This window comes from Calonectris borealis, chromosome 4, assembly GCF_964195595.1.
Source record: "Calonectris borealis chromosome 4, bCalBor7.hap1.2, whole genome shotgun sequence".
Taxonomy (NCBI): domain Eukaryota; kingdom Metazoa; phylum Chordata; class Aves; order Procellariiformes; family Procellariidae; genus Calonectris; species Calonectris borealis.
The window spans coordinates 53,357,336-53,382,505 of NC_134315.1; the positions used below are offsets into that span (position 1 = coordinate 53,357,336).

General features: G+C 37.3%; 1 protein-coding gene across 2 annotated transcripts in view; it reads left to right on the forward strand.

Moving 5' to 3' along the window:
- Nucleotides 1-25,170, forward strand: part of GRID2 (glutamate ionotropic receptor delta type subunit 2) — a 745,311-nt gene that overhangs the window by 496,569 nt on the left and 223,572 nt on the right. For both annotated transcript variants that reach the window (XM_075149577.1, XM_075149578.1), the window contains 3 exons: nucleotides 7,575-7,628; nucleotides 15,346-15,519; nucleotides 20,713-20,874. In XM_075149577.1, the coding sequence (XP_075005678.1) occupies nucleotides 7,575-7,628; nucleotides 15,346-15,519; nucleotides 20,713-20,874 (390 nt within the window). The remainder of the gene's footprint in view (nucleotides 1-7,574; nucleotides 7,629-15,345; nucleotides 15,520-20,712; nucleotides 20,875-25,170) is intronic.

Genomic DNA, 25,170 nt, shown 5'->3' on the forward strand with positions numbered 1-25,170 from the left:
TGACTAGTGGCCTAGGAATTTTTCCATCAGGTTTCACCCAATGTATTCCTTTTTTTGCTTAGAAGGAACTTGAGGGAAAGGAATCCCAGAAAGGGATTATGCTCCATAAGAATAAAAATAAGTATTGCCATGTGTGGGGTTTTTCCCTCTCAAGAGTGGAAATGGGTAGAGATTAAAATTAGATTCCAAAAATATTGCCGTCGGTGAAAAGAGATTTTTATGAGCTTTAGTTTCTGGTGTGCAAGAATCAACAACTGATTTCCCTACTGAGAAGCTCAAAGGCTAAGAGCGGAGACACAGAAATCGTCTTGCTGTGGCACCAGCAGGAAGAAATGGTACAGATAGCCTGATAAAATGGTGATGGTTTAATGAACTAGCAGCTAGAAGGGGCGGGGAGGTGGGGGGAGAAAAAAGAACTTTGAGACAAGCTCAGGTTTTCCATGCACAGGTCCTGCAGTGTTTAACTTAGTACAATATACTAAATAGTACAACTCCATGCATTTACCTTTGCAAACTTCAGATCAGTTAAGGCAGTCTTCAGTTTATCACCTAACTTTCTTAGTACTGCCTGTACATTAGCTGTTTAATAGTCTTCAACTTTCATATTTTGCTTTGCATACCACTGCTTGAGGAGCAATCTATGCTAGAGGAGACTGCTCCAAGTGTCCAAAGTAGTCAAATCACATCTCTTCAGTTAAAGGAAATGCTGAGAAATGGCCTCTGACTTCTTCTATTTGTTTGGTGGTTGTTTTTTGGGTGGTGGTGGTTTTTTTGGTTTTTTTGGGGGGGCGGGGGTGGCTTCCGGTCTCACATATGTTAACAGGAAGCCTGTTTTTTATCATATCTTAGTAATCAGCAAATTGCTATGTCCCTGAGTGAGAAAATTAGGTCAAGGCATATATTCATCTATAAAACAGCAGTGGTGACTCCAAGAGGTTGGTCTATGAAAAGACACGGGCAACAAATCTAGTGATATTGGACGAAAGCAATTTACCAGTCTTCCAGCTGGAAGAGTGCAGTTCAGATTACAAGATTACATAAATGAGACATATTGTAGACAGAGGAAGTTTGGAAGAGGTTAGCAGGGAGTTTGTGTCCCAGCTCAACTCTTGGGAAAACTAACTTTCTAAATCACTTTCTAAATTATTTCAATACCAGCCAGTTCCAAAACAAGGGATTATGCAATGCCATCTGTTGGCTTTTGTGAAAATCAAATGGAAAATGTAGTTTGCTTGGTGGTCCAGCAGAAAGAGATTCACAATCACTACCACAGCTCCTGGTGGAGCAGAAAATTAACAGGAAGGCCAGCTCTAGTTGGAGACACTTTTCTTCAACATTTTGAGAAATGAGTCATGGCTTCTAGGTGGCTTGTTGTAGAGTAGTCCCAACTGTAGCAAAGGTAAAACTGGAGCCCAGAAGTCTCCCGTATGTTTCAAACAGGAGACACTTGAGATGGCCAGATTCTGTATGGATCTTTTCATACATGCAACAATACTGCTCATTATATGTTTGCAAGACTTGTCCGACTTGTTGCATATGTGTGGACTTGAATTTTGAAGATCCAGAACAGTCTTCCTGGGTTTTCTTTATAAGGGTTCTGATCTGTATCTTGTAGTTATGGCCCACACCTGTGGACCCATATCTATAAGAAAGAAGAGATATAGAGAACTTCTTCTGTCATTTTCCATTAAATTACATGCCCTTTGTGTTGGGAAGCTATTTTACTTTCTTGCTTATTATTGCACATGCGAAAAGCTTGCATGCTGGCACTGCGACTGCTTTATTTGCTTTAGATTGTCTTGCATTTAGCCCATTTGAAGGGTTGAGCATGAACAATAGAAATAGTTGTGATAAATTGTCAGGCTTTTCCAAAGATTCAGAGGTTCTGGAGTTACTGCCGATGACAGATGGTTTGTCCTTGCTCATCACTTGTGTTCTTGACAGCATTCTTCTGCTCTCTGCAAAATCTCCCTTGGTGTGTAGTTGAATTCTTTAGAAAAAGAAGATTATTTTCTGCTTCTTGCTCATTGGTTCAATAGCATCTGTGTTTGACTAAGTGGAACACCTTCCTCATGAAGCAGAAGTTTGATTTATTTTAATAGGGTGTTAGGAGAACTGCTGGAGTTTGACATGAATGCATTTCTAAAGTTACAAAGATGTTTAGAATGATCTTTTATATCCATTGCTGTGGATTTCTATGGCTGTATGAATGGCACTGCGTACTCAACAGGTTGTATCCTGTGCTGCAGGATTTATGCAACTAATGATACAAAGTTTTTAAATGCTCCAGTGTGAACTCTCAGTCTGAGCCATGGTTGAGTGGGTAGAGAGTGAATTTCTTTTTCAGTTTTTCCACAATTTCATGAAGTCTATTTCCAAACTGGCCTGCTAACTTGCTGCTTTGATTTTTAGTACTGGAGAATGATGTGATATGGCATTAAAAATAACTGAATACTAACAGCCTATAGATGAAAAAATAAGTCTTTGAAGTTTTGGCTATATTGGCTGTCCTCTGCTTGTTCTCTGACACCAATTTAGTTGGGTGAGACAAGAATGTGTGAGTTGCTATGGGCATTAGACTGCAAGGATGCAGCTTCTCAGTTCATACCGGAGTTCATCTGTTTATGTATGTTCCTGCACAGTGGAGGTACTCAATGGCACAGCAAAAGTGCCATCTCAACAGCACAAAATGCCTTTTTTAGTATTGTTTCAAATATTTACCCTTTCAGTAAATAAAAACGGTCTGAACTGCACAACAGTTGATACAGAATAAGTTTCTGCTTCTTTTAGCTACTGCTAGTACAATTCAGCACGGTTAAGAAAGCAAAATATATTTGGAAGCATAAAAGCATCCATCTTGGGTTAGACCAAAGATTTTTTCAGTGTCGTATCTCCTAAGGCGGCCATAAGTGAATGCCTGAGGGAGCAGTAAGAGCAGGGTAGGCATATATGACACTGTCTGCTAATATTCTCCCAGCTAGCAGCCATGTTTAGCTTTAGAGAGCTTTCTGCATCGAGTATAGCTTTGTGTGTTTAGTAACCCACAGCTGAATTCTTGTACAATTTCCCCTAAGGGAAGTGTGAAAAGAGAATTTGTCAAATGTGTGCATGGTTTTCTTTGTTTTGGAAAGGATCAACTCTCCTCCATTTAATATCTGTGTAGGATTTTTATGTTCAGCCCTCATTATGAATGCACACTCTAGTTTTTCTCAGTTCTAGCTTAAGAGGTGAGCTGCGTAAACAATACGTTCACCTGCCTTCTGTCTTGTATGGAAATTTCCGATCTGTCCCTTGCCTTTCAGGAGTGCACAGTGCTGCTTCCTGTCATGGAGCCAGCAGAACTGATAGATGAATCTGAAACTTGCATTGTATTCAGATGCTTGGGGTCTTGAAGCCCTACCTCCTACACACCCCCATCAAATTGTTTTATTGCTTCTAAAATACAGCATATCAGATTTCTTTTTCATTACTGCCCCTATGCCATTGCAAGCATTATTTTGTACATTCCCTATTCCCTGGCACAAAACACAAGTTCATGCCAGTTCACTTGATATGCATGCAGATGCGAATTTCAACCAGAAAAAGATCATCACTTAGATAACAAATATGTGTTTTAACTTTCTGAACATATTAGTCATAGAGACCTTCTACACAACTGCATTATATACTTCTATAGAAGCTGTGTTGTATGTGCTTTTAGGTTATGATCAATTTTAAGCAGAACCAGCCAGTTTTAAGCAGAACCAGCCAGGTTTTTTGTTTGTTTTTTGTTTTTTTTTTTTTTACTTTAATCTTATTTGTTATCATCCCTTCCGAGTGAAAATGCAGTGGCTTTTTTAAGCAAACAAAAAGCAAACTCAGTAGATAGACAAGGGTGCTGTGGAACATTGTGTCATGACTGTAAAGGCTTGCTGTGTCCAAGTAATGACTGTTTTACTGATGGATAATTGGATCTAGGTTGTGTTGCTGTTGGCTTTAGATATTTTTTTTTTTTTTGAAGTGATTTACTATAATCTCGAACTTGTAAACTTGTGCTTAATAACTGCTGATTGAAGACTCTTCTGACTGTCAGATTATGCATATGATTACGGTTAGTGTTTGAAGAAAACTTTAGGGTTGAACAACCATTTCCTTCAAGCATCAAAACTGAAAGTTTACATAGAATTGTATTTGTTTATTTTCTGTAAAACAGTGTCTGTGCCTGTGCATTCTTCTACACTGAAAAATGTAAGAAGCACGATAATTTGAAAATATTGGAAGGCTATTAATGATCATAATAGTATAGTGCCCTGCAATTCATACAGATATAGTCAGAATGTGCACTGCCCAACTTTAAAGTCAATTAAATGGACAATATAGGCCATATTGGGAGAAGAGATGTTCAGAGGCGAGGGACTGAGGTGCAGCATCCTGATCCTGCTGAAATGGGCAGCTCTTTTGTGAGTGATATAAGTGGGACTTAGGATTTCATTAGGTAAGACTGAATGGCCCAAGGATTAAAATATGGCCTTGAAATCCCTGTCTGATGCTGAGTCCCAGTTTAGATATAAATCTATATTTCATCAAATAAAATAAAATGTAAAAAAATATATCTATCAACTTTCTCAGGGCATCATCATCATCTTTTTAAGCAACCACTGTCAATACTAGAACCAGCTTTGGGTGGATGGGCTAAGGAAAATGCCAAAAAGCAGCTTCTGGCAGACTGAAAGGGAAAGTGAATTCTTAAATCAGGGGCTGTTTGTAGCCCATTTAAACTTAGAATATATTAGTTTGAGTGTCTCTGAGTACATTACAAGTTCATCTCAATTTGACATAAGCTTTTTGAAAATGGCTTTAATATTAAGTAGATTCATGAATGCATAAACTTTAATGGATAAAACATGATCTTTCTACTGAGGAGTTTCGACTGTAACTAAAAAATGGATGCATTTCATCTTATTATTTGCAAGTTGTGAATAAATTTGTCACAGGTAGCCTGAGCTGTTTGAAATAGTAAGAGTGACTTGTGAGATCAGTAAGCCTCTTCCAGAGTCTGGCTTAAGTGGTCTGTGAGCTGTACATAACAAAAACAGTGACACTTAGAAACATACACTGTTGAAAAGGCCTTGTCTAATTGAAATTTGAGAGCCTGGGCAAAGTAGATACACAGAATCAAGTATTTATAAAGAAACTAAATGAACTGAAACCAAAGTTTTAATGGAAGATAAAGTGCATTAAAATCTGATCAGCCAAAGCTTCAGGCACAAAGAAGTGATCAATTCCACTTTTACTGTGTTATTAATAACTGAACAGAAAACGTGAATTTTGATTTTGTGGATTCCTTCATTCTGAAGTTTTGGTTGACTGCCATTTTGAAGCAGAGAAAGAGCTTAGGAACATAATTATCATTGTCACTCCCCTAACACCACTGGGAGCCTTGACTCCGAGGGTGTCCCTCTGGCAGGCTGCCTTGGAGCCACAGGAACCTCAGGAGACCTCATCTTGAGCAGAGTAGTTAAGGCAGAGCAGACATTCCCGGTGGGACGTCCTGGAGCCAGAAGTTAGGAGGGACAAGGTTGCCAGGAACCTGACAAGAAACCAGAAAATATGTCAGATGTGCTGCTTTTTTTTTTTTTTTTTAAATTCTGATTGCTTTCAGCAGAAACATATGTAGATTGACTAGCAGAATTGTTTCTGCTTCAGTAAGGTGTTGATTTGTTTTGTCTTAAGGAAAATTTAAATGGCATTACTTATGTTGTAAATGATATAAACTTTCTATGCTTGGGAACTTTATATAAGGAGCAAATGCTCCCTTGAGAACCTTGTTACTTTTCTGTCCATTTTTAACCTTTCTCTGTTCCTGGATGTGGTTGTCTTCCAACTGGTTTGTTATGAGAGATCTGATTAGAACAGCCATGCTCCAGTTCAAGCCTCCTGGCTGGGCCTGTTGTGATGCCTCCCATCACTTAGTTATTCAATTTCTATCCTGTTCCTTTATATGTGCTGTGTGGGCCGCCTACTGTGGAGAATGCAAGAAAGTGTCAAAACAACATGACAAAATATACTGTTGTCACTACAGAGAAAGAGTAGTGAGTCTAAATTCCACATAAAGTGAGGACCCTGATTCCTACTGCTAACAATATTGACATTTTCCAGGAGTACATTAGCAGCTATGGCTTTCATTTTCCTTCATTTCTTATTGGTGCTGTGAGAGATTCAAATAAGAAGTCGGTTCATATAGTGCTGCTCTTGAGTTTTTTTCCAGTGTCTCCAGATCAGAATTTCCAATCTTACCTATCATTCAGGTAAATAAGCAGTGACCCCAATTCTAATGGCCTTTGAATTAATAATGAAGGTTATCAGTATGTGGTTTTTTGCTGCTCTTAAGAATTGTGGCAAGTTAAATTGTTCTCCTTTGAACGTGGCACAGTATAAATTGCAATCATCTTCGGCAATCGCTATTTGTGTTGGTCATCATTAAAAGACAAACATGACTGTTGTGCAGTGGTCCAAGTAATAACAGCCCAGCACTAGTCATCTACTTGAAAGCTAAAACATTTTAAGTTCCAAGCCTTGTATCAGTTTTTGTCTTTGTGGTTTTTTCTGGGATTCAATACCGTTGTAAATATCCAGTAGTTTTGAATTTGGAATCAAGATGAGCATGATGATTATACAAATAAAATGGGATTAATTAGGTTTTAAAACTATTTCAGTGTCAATGCTAATTCAATTTCATTTAGAAAAAAAATATAAAGTTGTCCAGCCTTTTCTGTAGTTCGTTTCTGGCCTCCCTCCTGCCAATGATTTTTTTCCTAGCTAATAAAAGCAGACCAAATGTATTTTTTTCCCCTCTTTGTTTCCACTGCAAAGGTGAATCAAACACAACTCACCACAAAAGTTTAGTGGATTCAATGAGGAAAAGAATAAGGCTGAGTGAAAGATAAGTTAGGAAGTACATTTTCAGTCCAGCGTGGAGGCAGCTCCTGGGAAAATTTTCAGCAAAGGAAAGGAGAGGGTGCGTGGGAGGAGGATTAGAGGCCCTCTGTGCGTGGAGCCTGGGACAGGCCATCATTCATCATCCCTGTGACAGCCCTCTTTCTCAAGAGAACCCTTTCGTCCCCACTCTTTACATTTCTATGAACCCCAGCATTTGTGGTGTGGGTTTTTTTGGTTTGGGTTTGGTTTGGATTTTTTTAATTCACAGGCTTCCAGGGTAGGTGTACACTGGAAAGGCCTTAGAGGCAGGAGATATAGAAATCTGACAAGAGTTACTTAATATTCATTTTCTGTTGCTCCCCCTCAACACACAATATTAAGGCAAAAACTATTTCATTTTCTCCTCAGTCAACTGAAACATATTCTCTTCTGTGATGCCAGCAACAAAATATATTTTCCAAGTTTAATTAGCAAGTCAAGCAATAACACAAATGCTTCTGCAGAATTTTGCTAAAGGTTCTCTATCCTCAGCTGAATAACAAAGGTCTTCGAGAGCATGTGCTTCAGTTTTTGTCATTTGCAGAGAGCATCCATTTAAATTTTTTTCTGGCTTTCACAAGTAAGCTGACTGATAGCTGGTTTGTTCTCTATTTCAGGTCGTGGAGACTAATTTGGTTGCTTTTGACTGTCACTGGATCATTATAAATGAGGTAACTGTCAAGTGAACGTTGTTGTGAACTATGAATCCTGTTTTCAGGCTTACTGACAATATTCATGCTGATCTTGACTTTGCAAACAGGAAGCAGTAGCTACAACAAAGTTCAGGCATGCTGCGGGAGTGGATGGTGCTTAATAAAAATAGAATGACAAGTTCTTGGACTTCGCTGTTTTGTCTTGCCTATTTTTAAATAGAAGTCCTTCAATGAATAAATGGAAAATAAAATGAAAAAAACCTTTTCCTTCTGAGTATCTTGAGATTTCACCTTTGACGTGAGCTGACAAGTTTTAGAGGATCTTTTTAAGGTCTTTTTTCATATGTCATCTTTTGTAATGGAGTGCTTGTGTTTAGTTTATATTTTAATGATTTTTCTTAATAATAAAAATAATAATAACAAAATCCCATCTTTCCCTTTCCTTTAAGAATTCCCCTAGCACTCAGTCATAGTTGAGACCCAAACCTATTGATGTTAGCGGGAGGCTTTTTGGTGGACTTCTGGATCGGGTCGTGTATGAAGGTCATGTATGGATGTTCATGAGGGGAAAAAAGGAAGAATGTTTTTAAACTGTGAAATAGGTTCTTCCATGAACGCTTGTCAGCTAAAATATGACAAGTCAATATGTGAAGTAGTTCTGCATATAAAACATTGAGCAATGCGGTTGTTTTTAGATTTGATGGCATTCAGATTTTTCTTTTGTTTTATGAAAAGCAATTTAGGTCCAGAACAGCTGAATTCCTTGGGGACATAACATGTAGATCATGCAACTCCTGTATATTCTCAGGATAAAAGATTGCTCAGAGATATTGCTTGTAAATTCCAGGCCTACTCTCTGGATTTACTGTGCACTTCTGTTTTCATACTTAACTACTAGATTTTCATTAGTACAGTGTGCTAATAATGAGGTAATTTAATCCAAAGCATTTTTTTCAAGGTTATAGTTGTTGCAGTGGGATTGTATTCTGGCCTACTCGTTTAAAGCAGTGGATTTTTAGCCAGTTTTCCCTGGAGAAAATTATGCCTCAGAAGGTGCTGTGAAGACAACCCAGGTCCAGCAGAAATTATTGGTTTGGGCCCTGCATTGCTCCTGACCAGTAATGTGTGTGTTTACCAGCACTGAATGAGGTGGTCCTCACTGGTTAAGAACCCAGCTTTAAGCTACAGACAGTCATGAGAACAACATACATGTTTTCTTTTTCTTGTCAGATTAAACTAGAATTCACTTGTAGTGAGTGGAATCTTGAAGTAGAGTGTTCATCTCTACTCTTCAGAGTTAACAGTTATTATTTTAAAAAGAGCATTAACTAAATCTAAAGCAGTCCACCATTAACCTCTGTATCAATAGATTAAACAACAATTTCTTAGGCAGGGCCCAGATATTGGCTTGCTGTTCAAGTTAAAGACGCTGCCACTGGTTTTTCATTTTAAATGTTATTTGAATCAAAAGTTCAAAAGAAGGTACTTGCTTTTAGCTGTGTCAACTCCTCCACCCTCAAAAAGCAAAATAAAACTGAGGATCGATTCCTAATGTACACGCTTTCTCTTTGCTTTTTATTCAGAAATTAGTGTCTTTGTGGAAAAAAATTCTGCTTTCTGAGCATTGTTATTTGCACGTTGCAGCAGATTAAATGACACAGCGATCAAAGTTGTTACCACTCTGAACTGCCTTCTCCACTCCAAAACTCTTCCTCTGGGCTGTGGTCCCAACAGCCAGGAGAGCTGAATGATGTATGCAGAGAAACATACATGATCCCTTCTTAGTTTTATAGTCTTGTATGTGAAATGGGTGAAAGCCGCAATTAAATTCATTCTGACAAACTGTGCTGTAAACCATAGTCATTAAAATCTCTGTGTCTCATTCAGTCATTCCTGCTGTTGGTTATAAAGAAGGTGAACATCTTTAATGCCTCCTCAGTTTAATCTGCTTCTGGATCTAAATCCATATTCCCACTTAAGTAACTTACTTGCAAAATCTGTTTGTTTCAAAATGCTAATAATCTCAATGCTTTGTGGACACAAAAATCAGATTAGCAAAAAATAAGATTTGTAGATAATGATATGGAATCATGTTTTGCTCAATTTTTCCTTATCACTATGTTCAAATTACAACAGAAATGTTAATATTTCCTGAGTGATGAATGTTGCATAATGTTACTTGCTTATTGCAACATTTTACCAGTTCACTAATAAGATCGCAATGCCTCCACTTTGGCAGTGCAAGATTTGGAAGTGCAATGATTTACGTGCCCCTTACTGTGTGGTATATAAAATATCTGTCTTCACATCCAAGTCCATTTGATATGGTTGTCCATTAGCTGTTGATGACCACCATACAGACTGTGAAATGGTCTCAGAGCTCTGCCCATTTTGTTGCTTACATAAATCTTTTGTGACATCTTAGACAACTTAGACATCTGTGTTTGTGTGCCTGTATTGGCTAAATCAGACTGTCAACTAGGTAACTGTAACACTGCTTCTCTGGCCTCCTAATTTGAAAATCTAAGATGATCTATTATAGTGAAAATGCATTGTTTTGTAAAATCCACATATTATTCAAATAATTCCTTGCAGTGAGATACCAAAATAAGCTGGAATTGTCTTTCCTTTTCCATCACTGTGCCGAGGGCATACAACACACTTACCGAGTATAGTAATACAAAAAGAAATACCACCTTCAGTTTTGTGATCAGGAATCTGCTTAGGCTTTGTGAGGTAACATCTGTTATTTTAATTGCTCACTTTAAATGCTATAATGCCTGGAAAGAGTTCCTTAATTTTTATTGTCCTGTTAGTTGCTATTTTATGTAATTGTTTGAAGACTGTGTATCATAATGGAAATACATGTGTGGGAGGAACGGGGTTGTTCCCATAAAATGAAAGGATTCATCATTTGCTAAAGCATAATACATCGCATTAGTCCTTTGCAAATATTACAAATCTCTTCTGATCAGTGCAGTCAGCTAAGGAAACACTCTCCAAATAAATGTTCCTATTTCTTCAGGGCCTTAAAGCAGATGGTGCAATTCTTTATTTAAAATTTGCAAGAGTGATAGATTTGAATGTAGACATGATAAAATATGCCTTAACAAAATGTGAGAATGGATTTCTCACTCTCTCTCTTCCCCTGTCCGTCTGTCTCTGCTTGCTGTTTTTCCTCTGCACAATAGTAAATATAACCTCAAAAATATAACCAGGATAGTAAAATTATATTTACTTATGACTCTTAAATCACAAGTATACAGTAAGCTTGGATTTTATTTAGTGGAACTGAAGAAGGGGCATTTGTATGATTTTCATCACTTTTCTTTCTTTTGCTCTTTTTAAATGAAAGAAATGTCCTCTCTTAAATTTTAAATCCATGTATATCTTAAGCATTTTCCCATTCAGGATCATCTTACTATGCCCAAGACATAGTTCTCTGTTACTGTTGTTTACTCAAGGACAGCCCAAAACACTTTCCACTGCCTACAGTTACCATACAGGAGGTGAAAATATTAATTCTACTCTGCAAAGGATTGGTTGGATTTCATTTGCAACAATGTGCACAATTATGACCAGTCTATTAAAATTAAAATTGAACAGGTGCACAGAAAAGTTGATTTGTGTGAGAAGAGACTGAAAACGTTGGCTTGATTGGCCTATGAAAACAGAGACTGAAAGAGGATATGCTCACTGTTTGTAAACACATACAGAGTGTGAATAAATGCATCGTTGGCAAGGGCTAGAGGACAAGGCTGGCACAAGAACAAATGAGTTCAAATTGCCCATGAATAAATTGAGGGCAAAAGTTAGTAGAAGGTTTCTAATTACCAGAGGCATCAGAGTCTGGAAAAACTCCTTTGAGGAGAGGAGAAAAACCCCAAACTCTCTTAAAGAACAGGTTATGGAAAAAGATCCAATAGGTTTGCCCATCATAGTACAAGAGAAGTCTGGAGGACCCACAAGGTTGTATTCAAAGCCTACTTTCAGAAGAACACACGTTTTTCCTAGGAGAGGGCTGGTCCTCGGCTGGTGCATTCAGCTTGTTCCTTAGTGTTTCAGCCCAATGCACTCTACCATGAAGAAAACCATAGGGCATGACTATGTTTTAAGCTCGAGCAGCTGGATCAGGTCCTAAAATCACAGCTCAGTTCCAGGAGCTCACATAATTCTACATTTTAGTATGGATAATTGATTAATAGTAGCATTAGAGTTCATTTGAACCCTTACATTTTCCAATGCTGATGGCAGGTCAGGTGTGAAATGGTACAGGTTGGCGACTAAGCTGCCAGCTCTTTTTTTCAGACAGGTGGGAGCCAGTGGACAGACTGACTTAGCCCTGCCTTCTCCAAGCTCTTGGATCTTCTTCTCTGAAAGCTAAAAGTTGATTTCTTCTCGTCCTATCAGTTTCCTCTTTTTCGTCATCCTCCCCAGAACCTAAGAAACCTTAAGGGAGATATAACGGAGCAAAAGATTATGCAGTTCAAGATCTCCCTTTACTTGTCTTGGAGTTTCAACTAGTTATGCCTTTCCCTCAACTACTCCTCTTTGGAAAGTGCTGAGAAATTCAGGAAGGGCGTAGCACAGGTATGCTATGGCATAGGCAGTGGCAGCCCAGAGACCTCAAGGGGGTGTGTAGCGGCCACCCTGTCCGGCTCTGTCCCCTGGTCACTGCTGCTGGCTTTTGGAGGAGGAAGAAACACTCTCCTCTCTGAGTGTCATGAAGGATGTGATGAAGACACGGCATGCACTGGAAAATAAGGCATGTACAGTATACGATAAATACTGGAATCATCTCCTTGGCCTGAAGTTGAGCTGTTTCCGTAAGAAAAGGTATTGCTGCCTTTGTTTGGTGCTTATTACAGGAGCACGTGAATAAATTCTTTCCCTCTGCACCAACTGCACTACTGGTGCAGTTGTTCTGTGGTGAACAGTAAGTCTCTACCTAGGTTGCTTATCTTAAAATAATGAGATGAAGCTGAACAACAATGTATATTATGCGTCCAGTGTATAGTCTTGATTCCAGCTGGAGTCTCTGCCTGATATGTGAAGGTGATCCTCTTCAGTTCCCTTTTTCTAATTCATATGTAAAGAGCTATTAATTTAAAATAGCATTTCTTTCCTTATTTATTTGCCTACACAGATGAAATGTGCATCTAATTTTATCTTTGTTCCATTTGAAATTGGACAGCCTCCCCTTTATTCCAAGTTCAGACCAACAAAAGAAGGGTTTGGAACTATATATTGAACTTCTGATTTTTCCAGAAAAAAGCCACATAACCTAGCTTAAATTTATACAGGTGCCAACTCAGTTCAACTTGGCCAACTTTGTAAACTTTTTTGATATTTGGTGCTTGTATAACAGATCATCTACCATCCTTATATCATTATACTGTACCCTCCTTTGAAGTGCAAATGAAAATTGTTTCCTCTCATACAATAGTTACTTTATATAGTTTTCTCAAGTCAGATCCAAAATTCAAGAATGAGAGATGATATTGGAGAGTCATTATATAAAAGGCTCATCAGTCAGTCAATGCCAAGTATTTAAAAAATGACAAAGAAATATATAACAAATGACTAAAGCTGAAATTGGGTTTGCATGGCATTGCTCTCTTGTTAACCTAAAATCTGAATTTATGATATGATTGATGGAATTCACAGCATTTAAAATAATAGCTGTCATCAATCTATTGGTGTATACACCTCTTTGGCAACAATATAAAAATCTCCTTGGTGTTTGGATTCTGTTATTAGTTCCCAGGTGATGTATAAAAATATGAGAACACTCTAATTAAAATGCACCAAAAAAATGCTGAATACAGAAAAAATAAATACACTCTTGAGGCAGAAGAGAGAAATGTTTGAGCAGCTGAAAGTCAAAATCTCTTTTTAAGTATTATTTAGCAATATAATGTGGCCATGCAGGTATCAGTTTTTACATTATTAGAACAAGTCTAATAGTCTTGCTCTTACAGTTTGGGCACGGTGTATAATGAAACCAGGCAAACTTTTTTAAAATCCTCTGAGAAAGGATATAGTTTAAAATCAAGATAAGAAGTTTCTTGAGCTCTCCTTTTTACCTTGCAGCTAGTGAAATGATACAGACTAAATGAAAAGACAGCATCTTAAGCTGAGAGAAACCATTATCTATGGTACATCAAGGATTAATCGACCAGAAATGCAAGATATTACACTGGACACAGCTGATGCCATGTGTTATTTTTGTTTGCAGAAAAATCTATATTTCATAAAGAACATTAATAACAGATGAATTCAAAAATTGTGACAATCTGTGAAGAAGAATAAAATACTTTTTCTGTAGTCAAGAGAGTAAATAAAAATTTACATCTCATATATTTTTCTTCCAAGTTTTAAAGGAAATAAGCAAATGACAGAATGTCCAAAGAAGTTGCTTCAAAAAAATTTTTAAAGAATGTTAACTGAAGCTCCAAAAAAAAAAAAAAAAAAAGCCAAAGTTACTAGGATAGTTGTCTTAACATTTAAAAAGCTGCTTTTTCAAAAAGCTTGGCTTCCTTTTCACAAGAAAAGTTCTGTGATTTGATTTCATATCTACCTGCTGGTGTCTCCTAAGTTCTTGATTATGAGTATGGATCAGGAAGCTAGAGGTAAAAAAAGATTATGGCATTTAGTTACAGGTATAACAATGCAGATGTGCTGTATCCTTCAAAAAAATGAAAAGCTATAAATATACCAATAAGAATCAGAAATATTCAATAAACTGTGACTGTATGCAAGGGTATGTTAAATGCAAGCTGCTGATAGGAGCTCCTCAAGCACCTCCCTTACTGGGGGAGGTATCCACAAATTTAAACGTCTAGATAAAGTTTGGGGCATCAGCCTCTGTAATTAAGACAGATTATGGACAAACAGTTCAGTATGATGAAAAATAGATTCTAGTTAAAAAGATTGAGCAATTTTGTAGATTATTTCTTCTGCTTTACAAAAAAAAACAGACACAGAATTGTCTTGAAAGCTACCAGCTTGACCCTATTTGAGTCGTCAGAAAAAAACCATTTTAAGCTTAATATTTCACATATTGATGTATTTACTTAGTTATTTTTTCCTTTAAAGTGTCTGTCCGTAGAGCTGAGTGTTCAGCTGTAAGCCTTAATAGGTACCCTATGGAGTAAAAAGTCGGGTTTAAATTAGGTCTTGCTATAAACAAGTGCATACACACCTAGAATGCTCTAATGCATTTTCTTTGCCCTTTTGGTAAATGATGTTTGCTAACTTGGACATTGTTTATAGGTTCTTGATATTCTGTTTCCAGGAAATGAACACTTAAGGCCTAAATAATTGTTTGTACCTTCACAGCTCCTAAGTAACTTAGAAATACATCATGCTATGACTTCCTACGGATTTACACATTATCTGCCAAGGATGCTGTGAAACACTTTTAAGTAAAAGATCAAAGGTAAAAGGAGAGGGAGAGAAAACCCAAAATGAAACAACTAAGCCCATCTACAAAGATTTGGTGAGGTTTGGGCACAGTACTTTTTAAGCTTCTGCAGTTATTGTAAGGGTGGTTTGTCAGTTGTTTTAATGAGCATGCATATGTTCGTTTTAGGTTATGGCAGAGCTTGACAATAGCCGTGTAGCAATAACACACCTCTTGGTCCTCTCAGTTTAGTTTTTGTTTATAGTCTGGTGGTAACATTTCTGTATTTTAACTTTTATGCATATTCTCTCCCTTGCCCTTATTTTCCAGGAAATTAACGATATGGATGTGCAGGAGCTGGTGAGAAGGTCAATTGGAAGGTTAACAATTATTCGACAGACATTTCCAGTCCCCCAAAACATAAGTCAGCGCTGTTTCCGTGGCAACCACAGAATATCTTCATCACTGTGTGATCCAAAGGACCCTTTCTCCCAAAGCATGGAGGTAGTTCATATACCAGTCTATTCCCACCTGGGAACTGTCTTTCTAGATAAGTTCAAGTTTTTTCCCAAGGGGCTTAGTGTAATTTAATGTTTATTTTTCATGTCCTCTCTGACATGTAGTTTAATGGCTTATGGCATAACAAGAAAATACTTTGGTGGGGGGTGAGTGTGACTGGTGGACGAGAACAACTCTCCCGCTCCACAGCAATTGAGAAAAAAGTCCAAAAAAGCCACCTGATCTCCAGGTAGTGGGGTAGTTGTTTTGTTGCCCTGCTAAATTTTATTTTTTGTCACCTCACCAAGAAGAATTTTCTCCCCATAGCCAATGTCTCCTGAGTTGCCGTGCTTCTCTAAGCCTCAAATGTGTGGTCAATAGGAAAGCTTTTGTGGGGAACACCCACATCATCTGTTTCAAGTGTCTTGGTGTATGCACCTAAATCTACGCCTATGTTCCAAAGAGGCCTTATTTTCAGGGTTGTTAATTACAAATCACAATTAAACTATAAGAGTCTTCCTACTACATGAAATCAGCAACAGGATCATGGTCCCTATCCTCCTGACTTCACATAGTTTTTCCAAGAGCAAGTCCTCTCTCTCTCTCATATATCTGGTTAGGCTTAGTCATGACAAAGCTATGGTAAATCAGGCGTGTGAAATTTTATGTCAATTTTACTTTGGTAAAAGTATGTCAAGATGTCAATTTTACTTTGGCTTTTTTGCGTGGTCATTTGTGAAGCTGTGGAAAGATGACTGCACTGGTGGTGATGCAGGAGGACTATATCTGACTTGGCAGCAAAGAGAGCAGTCATCTTGTGATGCTGAAAGAAACGAGTGAGAGAAAACACTGGGAGAGAAGTAGGGAGGTGTTGAAGAGTGTCCTTGCTTAAAATGAAAATATGTAAGGGGAAAAGAAGGAAAAGTGTGGTTGGTCTTGCCCTGTTTCAAGTCAGCTGTAAGAGCCTTTGCCTCACTAATTGTTCAAAAAGCAGCCAGTAAGCAACTGTTGATGACATGAAAAATTTTGGCCATAGCACACTGCACACTGATCCTGTCAGAGTTCTTAAAATAAACGGGGCTGTGTAAGGTCAATAGATGCATAGGATATCTCTAGACGCTATTTAGGAACTGTGAAAAATCTTTAAGTTGCACTGTTCTGTTATGGCAGCATGATCCTAGGGGGAACTTTGGTAGTCTATGGATAATGCATAAAAACTGAGGGTGTGATTACATGCAGCCGCTAGAGATTGCAAAGAGCAGTTTTCATGAACAAAGTTACTAACTAGAGCAAGGCGTAAAACAAGAATCACGTATCGATGGGAGGCTTCATGTTTTGATTTATTTTCTCTTCAACTCACTTTCATTTCATTTTCACTTCAACAGTGAACTGACTCTAGGAAAGGAAAGTTCTAGAAATCAAAGTTTATTCTCTGCAAATTGGCAAATTCCATGTAATGTGTTAGATTGGACCTTGTACCTTAAGCTGTCCTTCTTGATTAACCTACAGCTTGGAGAGCTGTAATATTCCTATTGAAAGCTTTCATAACGTTTCCGTTCAAAGGAATGATGGAAGCTTGACTGGTTTAACTGTTCTGCACGGTTCAGTTACTTTTTTCATGCTGCACTTCATTAGTAACTGAGTGAGACGATACTAAAAAATGAAAGGAAGAAAACCTCTGACACAGTTTCCCCTGTGTCTTCGTATGATGCACAGACCTTTGAGTAGCTGTGGGGTTTGTTCGCTGTTTCTTTGTTCTCCCCAACAATATTATAAATTAACTTTTATTCCAGTGGAGAGTTGGAACAGTTTATAAATTGAAATTTCTAATGCTTTTTTTATGCCATCGAAGTGTGACTAATCAGAAATATTCTCTGGAAATTGTAAGGGTGGATTTCTTGATTTATTTTTTCTGAATTACTCCCCCTAAAGTCTATGTGAATAATTAATTTTTTTCAACATCTTAATTAAAACACTGAAAAATATTTTGGTGAAGATCTCTCATTGTGTCTCTGGGATTTTCTAAGTCAAAAAAACTTCTATAAATTTGTATCATTTTGAAGGAAGGAAGTTAAAAACTGGATTCACAGAAGTATTTAGTACCATAACCCTTTTGTCTAAAAACTATGTACAATAGTCTAGGTATGCATAAAATAAACACCGTTAATCCAGATTAATCACTCCTACTTAATCTGATTGCTAAATACCTTTCTTCTACACTCTGGAACAAAAAATCACATCTGAATTTTGAATTGCATCAACAGGATGTTATGCAGTTAGATACTGCTTGGTAATGCAAGTGTCCAGCCATTAGTTTAAGAGACTTGGAATAAATAAAGGATCAGTAGGGATATCAGCCAGTGCGTTGAATGTCCCAGTAAATTTATGTGGGAAATTAATAAAAGTGTAAAGTGACTTTAATTTACAGGCCCACTCTGTGCATGGGGACAGTTACTAATGAAGCGTACTTCTGGTAGTGACAGGGAAGGGTTATTTTGAGAAGCAGAAATTAATCGTAGTGTCTTTATCATTGCATTATCAGTGATTGATTGCTGTAAATGTTAAGCTGAACTATTAGTGAAGGAATAACAATGCTTAATAATTGCTGAACTCTGTACTCCTGAGCCCTGTTAGTACTTGATGAAGGCCCAGCTATATTACTCTTAGATTAGTGAGTGCATCCTTCCTCATGAACTGTGACAACAGTCTTCTATTCCCATGATATTGGGTTATGGACGCTACCTTGAAAGCAATGTCATTGTGTTGGGAAATGATGACTTGGCATCTGTAGCCCTTCATGTACCAATTTAATCTCATTAGTGACCTTATTTTCTCTGCTCTCTAGAGGGTTGGGTTTTTTTCCTTTAGTGAAGGCTTATGTAAAATAAACTTGCCTCACAGCATAGAAATAATTCCTTCTCTCCCCTGAAACAAATGTCCCTATGGTGCTGAGTTCTTTGGGGAAATACAGTTTAGCTGAAATGCTTTGAATTATTTGTAGGTTTACAATACACAGACAAATCATCCAAGTTATTTTAAAAATGCTTGATTAATCTGAACCAACATCGTCAATCCATGCTTTTAATCCTGTTATGCACAGTGATGCCTGTCCTGTGCATCTGCGGAAAGTAAATTAATTCCTGGGTGAATATTGAAATGGAAATATTCACAGCCACTGGAGTCATGGGAGAAGGCCGAGTAAGAATAAAGAAGCATCTTCCAGAAAGAAGGAGTGAAGGATCATTGTCATTTAAAGAAAAAGAGAAATAAGGATCAGAAGTTCTGTGTGTTTGTGGTACTAACAATGTAGAGTTGTAAAGGCAATAGAGAATCCCAGGAGTTTATCAGGATGGAAAGCAGCAGACCATTAGATCTCCTTCAATAAAATGTGGAAGGCAAAATGCCCCAGGAAATTCTGGCAAGGTAAGGAGAAAGACGACCTCTTTCCTGGATGCTAGGCAGGAAAGGAGTCTGTCACAAAACCTTCCTGTGAGAACTGTACAGAGCAGATTGCAGATGATACAGGCAAAGCCAGCATAAAGATGGAATTTACATAAGAAAATAAAAACATTAAAAATAGTTTATATGGAAAGGAGTAATTAGGCAGGAAGAGAGGCTGGTTTTTTTCTCTCTCTTTTTTTTTTTTTCTCTTTTTTTAAGGTGATGTGTGGATTTGTCAATCGGTGTCTCAGACCTTCAACATTATTGTCCTTCTTTGGCATACACCCCCTCCCAATAACTCTAGGACTTTCCCAGTCTTTGGATATTTTTAAGACGTAGAATAGGAGCATTCTCCACAAAATTGTCATACTTTCCTATTGTAAGCTTCCTTCTTTCAAGGTTTTGAGCAGACCATCTCTATGGAGAAACCCTTACACAAAGCAGTCAACATATTCCACAAATCTGGGAAAAGCCTTTTGGTTTGTCTGTGACTGATGGAGAAAAAAAACCAGCAACCTTGCCTCAGTTAGCAAATTGCTGCTGACTAATTTGTTTTCAGGCACTAGGAATGCTCTACAGCCCTCTTCATAGTGCAGCTGAGGAAACTGAGCTTCCCTCAATAACTTCAGGTCCCATGGCTTCAAATGACCAATAGGTTATCTAAAAATAATATTCTCAAAGGTCCTTCTCATTTCTAAACTTCATTTCTCTTCCCAAGAACCTCTGTTCAGGAGAGCTGAGGTTTCTCTTTATGATACTGTTAGTAACTTAAATGTTCCTGCCATTTGAGGACAGAAATGACTGAAATAAAGCTATATTGTGAATTACTTGTTTCAGAAGTGTTCATGAATTCTGAGCTTCTGTTCTTTTACGTTGAATTGTATCTTTCACATCTGACTTTGTACTGAGTGCATTTAAAAGTACATATATAGAAATAGTACATGGGTAAGTGGAACTGGCACACGAGTAATTTCTTTTCTTGAGTTAAACTGTTCTCTCTTTGATGCCAAACTGGAACTTCCTAGCACTGTATGTGTGTAACTATCCTCACAGTGAAACATAGACACATTTACTCAGTAAGAGTTTCATTTACTCAGTAAGAGTTTCTTCCTGCAAGGAATTAACAGCCATTGCCAAATACCCTGATAGGAAACACTACAAATTGCAGAATCGACATGCAACTGCATACAGAGAAAGATTTCATCAGGTCATATTTCATTCCAGAAATTGCCTCAGTCAGAATTGACTGCAAAAATCAGGAACAAAAACCACCCTGAAATGATTTATTTTAAATTTTCAGTTTCTGTTTTTCAAAAGAACAAAACAATCTTGAAGAGAATTTGATGGTGTACAAATATTCGGTGACAGAAAAATTGAAAGTTGCAGGCAACTGGTTAAAAGTAAAAGAAACTCTGTTTACATTCATGAGTAGGGTTTTAAATCCTGCAAGTGGAGCTGTGCCAGTGATTGGGCTGACTGTACTTCACAGGTAGTAGTGTTTTGTAGTGTAGTAGTGTAGTTTGTTGCTGCAAATGTGCAGTTTGTTACTGCAAATAACTTGTAGTCTGACAGCCCCTAGCTGCAGTTTCTGCCAGAGCCAAAGATACGACTTTTTGACTCTTACAGTTTCTTCTTAATGCCAAATAAGCCTTTAATTACCAGAGGATTATGGGTGAGGCAAAACAAATGATAAATTCTGGCAGCTGGCAGGAGACTACAAATAGTAATGCTAATACTCCCTTTTTAATGTCTTTGCAGATTTCAAACCTGTATATATACGACACTGTCCTCCTGTTGGCGAATGCCTTTCATAAGAAGCTGGAGGACAGGAAGTGGCACAGCATGGCCAGCCTCACCTGCATCAGGAAGAACTCTAAACCCTGGCAAGGAGGACGATCCATGTTGGAAACCATTAAGAAGGTACCTTTCCCCTGTATTTCCTCGTCTTTGATTTCTAAAATACTTGCATTAGGCAGTATTTCCTTCTGAGGTGCGTACTATTCTTGCCAATACCAGCAGTGTCTTTTCAAAGCAATGGTTTTGATATATTTACAGTTTCTGATTGAAAATAGTCTTTAATTGGTTTTGTTTCTTTTCCATGTCATAATAAGCATATTTGAAGTGAAGTCAATGAGTTTGTTTACCAAAACTACCAAACTACTAGAATTTTCAAGTATGAATAATATCCTATTGAAAAAGTGTCACAGGTTAGGAGATAAAGCAGATAAATTTACTATTTTATTTGTTAAAAAAAAAAAAGAAAAAGGTTGCAGAATTACACTTGGGTAATGTTCTGTGGAATTTGCTGTTGCACTGCTATTGACATTAATATAGTGAAATAATAGAAATGAGAGTGAGGAAAACCCTAACTCATCTAGTGTATATCTTGCCATTGCAGAACTGTTCCCTATAACAGTCTCTACAGTGCTTTATCCAATGTTAAACTCTCCCTACTTCCCTGTGATTATTTCATATCTTAATCATGCTCATGCCCAAGATGCTTTTCCTGTTCTTCAGTCTTTAAAGGCATTTTTTCTTAGTTAATCCTTTTCTTCATGATGTTTACAGCCTCCACATATTTACAGACAATTATCACAGCCTTTTGGGTCAGTATTTAGTCAAAATTGCATAGACTGGTAGTTTACCCTTCCCTATAAGTTATTCGGTTCAGTCTCCTTATATTATTGATGTCTTTCATAAAACTGCCTTCTCATTTGTCTGCATGTACTTCCTGGTAATGTATACTTACATTTAAAGTGCTGGCAATGCCTACATTATAAATACAGAAAAAAACAGGACAGTAAAAGAAAAAAAAAAAAGAAAAAGGTGCTTTATTTACGGCATATAAAAGGACATAAAAATAATTTAAAATATAATATTGTTTCAAGTTGTTGCTGTTCTGCATTAGATCTTTAAGTACACCAGAAATTATGATGATGCAGGCTCCTTTGAACTCTGCTTATTTTTCCCCAGTCCCAGGTCAATCTGCATTAGCTCCAAAATAACAGTTCAAGGCTTTCTTTGGTGGCTGTCCCCAGTTTCCATTCTAATAGTTTGAAGTCATGAGACTGCAAGGATTATCCAGAACACATTTCTTATTTCAGGGGCAGGATATGGCTTTAAGGGACTCTAAACTGTATTGCTCTTAACGTATCAGAGCAATTTCAAATTCACATTTGGCAGTTCTGTGTATTTTAAGCTACGTTTCAGGCTAGGTTGGTTCTGGAACTTTTCTTATCAACTTGAATTTTGTAAATACTATTGCACACTTTTTCATTAATAAACTAAAAGCTATTTCTACTTACTCAAATCCAAATAGGATGTCTGAGCCGGAAACGTCAAAATACCCACTTCCAATTTAGAATTAGAATTTACTATCTGAGCTAGAGTTTCAGGCAAAGTCTGGTAGACCTACTAGCAGCTCTAAATTTAGAAGTACTCCATCATGGAAAGGGCTGCTGACTGTTTTTCATTATGATTATTTGCTTGCTTGTGTTGGTTGTGGATGTGAGACTGATCCTTTTCTCCTACATAAACATCCTTTATGCTTTTTCTTACCACCATCTCATCTCTTTGCATCTCAAACAGAGTTTATTCCATTTTTTGCCACATCATCCTAGCTATCCAATTTATCTTCTTCCAATTCTCACCTCCTAGAATGATGTGATTAATAAAACAAACTCCTTCTGTGACTTTTCACAGAAGAGCTGCACTATGTTGAAGATCAATTTATGTAGCTCTTAACCCTAAAACATGACGAGAGATGTCCAGGAGAAATATGAAAGCATTCAAGAAGGAAGGAGCAAGTGGAAATTCCAGGGTTGTGGTTAGCTTGCTAGAAAATGAATCAAATGCCAAGGAAAATCCTGATGTGTGCAGCTAACCAGGCTTCCCTCCTGTTGCTTTTGGGTTTCTTTGCTAACTGAATGAGATGGCTTTGACAAGAAATCATTTTATTGGTGTAAATTGAATAATCCAAATACTCCTTATACTGCATTGTGCTGACAAAGATTAATTTCTAGAAGTAACATGCTAAAGTTGAAAGTCAAAATTTAATCCAAAATGAAATACAGAAATTTCCTATGTGTGTGTATGTCTGTACCATTTCAATCACTAGGCAGAGGAAAGCTACAAATTGCAGCTGAGCACTGAAATTGCACAAGAAAAAGGAATTCTGCTTTAGTTTTGTGGTCTACCTTTTTTTTTGTTTCACTAAAGCACTTATGTAAAAGAACTTCAGGATCACAGCTATGTACAAAGTTGATTCATTGATGAAGGTCTGATGAGGTATCAGAAAAACAATAACATTAAAAAGTAATGGAAGGAAAAGTAAAAAAACCTTAATCTCTCTTCTTGAGAATGCTTCCGTTTTCCATCTTGGTTTTTTTCTTTAAACATCGTTTCTCTCCTGTTGTCTTGGAACATCCTCTAAAACAAACTGAAATAAAAAGTTTTTCTCAAAAGCATACCAGTTTTCCTTAATTTTGAAAGAAAACAGGAAAAAGTTACCATGTGGTATTTAAATAGTTTCTGAATAAAAGGTTCTGCATTTTCATTTTGAAATCACCACTCTTTCAAAGATATAGTGTATAATGGAATATCATAAGAAGATATTGTTATAGTTCAGGGTGAAGGAACATTCTGAGATTTCTTAAATGCTCCTGGGAAAAGAACTTCCATCCTCTCTACAATTTTAATTCTACCTTCATAACAACCTGTATCGCAGAGCTGGAATCACCGTCTTGCCCCAGGTTGTCCCTCTCCTCAATGTAGTTTTAGCAGGTGTCACATTGTAGCTAAATATGGTGGGGGGAAGAGTTAAGGAAGAGATGCCTAATTCCAGCCTGCCTGCCTTAGAAGAGGGCTAGCAACTGAAGTAGCTGTTCTGGCAGTGGAGGTGATGTTGCCATCTACTGCTGTGCACAACTGAGTTCTTGTTGCTAAAAAAGCAAGAAAAATTAGTTCTAGAGGAAGCTTTTATAGAAGAAAATCTATTTTCTAGAATTAGGGATCCAGAAACAGGAATATCTGGCAGTGTTTTAGCTGCAGAGGGAATCTCGCTCTGATTTCTGGAGAGGAAAACAAGAAAAGAGATGGGAAATCTCTATAAGCTACAGGCTGAAGAAGGTAAGAGAAAGGGATGCTGATGTTCTACCTGCATCAGCCCTTGTTAAAAATAGAACTCTGGTGGTAAATAAACTAGTTTCTTTATGACTAATGAGCTGATTAGGGAAGAGTAGGGAATGAGGGGGAATTAGAGTTTCAAACATTTCTTGAAATGGCAAAATAGCTGTCTGAATCATTCCCTATTGTCATTTGTTACTTTTCACTGTTGAACATTTGATTCCTGCATTGCTATTTCTACAAACAACTCCAAAAGCTGTTTTTCCTGTGTGAATTCAGCTGATTGGACAAAGACTAAAAAGCCATTTTAAGCCCACTACAATTATTAAAATCTAATATCTGTTTCTACCCATTCTGGAACTGAATAAATAGTTAAATTCATCAGGAAATACAATCCTTCTAATGAATTTGGCCAGCTCTAGCAATTAGTTCTTAATTCACTTCAGTAATAGGAACTATCCCGAAACACATGCTCACTTGTTTATTTCTCAGTAAGGCTATTTCACAGTGCGAGAAAGAAGTATTACTAGAAAATAATTCTACTGTGGGAAAAATTAATCTTCCCGAATAGCCTGAGAATAAATGTAAGTAGGATTATATGGAGGATCAACTCAGAAAAATGACATCAAGTTACTGCATATATCTTCTCTCACGCTTACCTGATCTCTTCCCGGTCACATTTGTTTAGCTCACTGACAAACAGCAAATTTTTAGTGCTAGCAGCAACATAGAGCCTACTCCTTTGTGGAAAATGAGCTGTACCTCGTGCTGTTTCATGAATCATGCGTGGAATTGTCAACTAGTTCTTGTCTCAGAAATGTCAGTGATGTTCAGTGGTGACGTGCAAAAAAGATGCCAAATTGTTTTTCAGGCAGTAGATTAGGTTCTTTTCACTAGCAGCTAAAAATGGTGTGTTGAGTTGAAAACTCAACAATGTTTTCAATATCAGATTTTTTCAAGAATAAAATGTGAAACTCATATTTAATGCTTATAGAATTTTTTTCTGCCTGTAACCACAGTTTTTTCCTTAATTGCAAAATAATGTCTGAGCATAACCATATTTTGAAAAAGAGGAAGTTTGATCAGGAATCG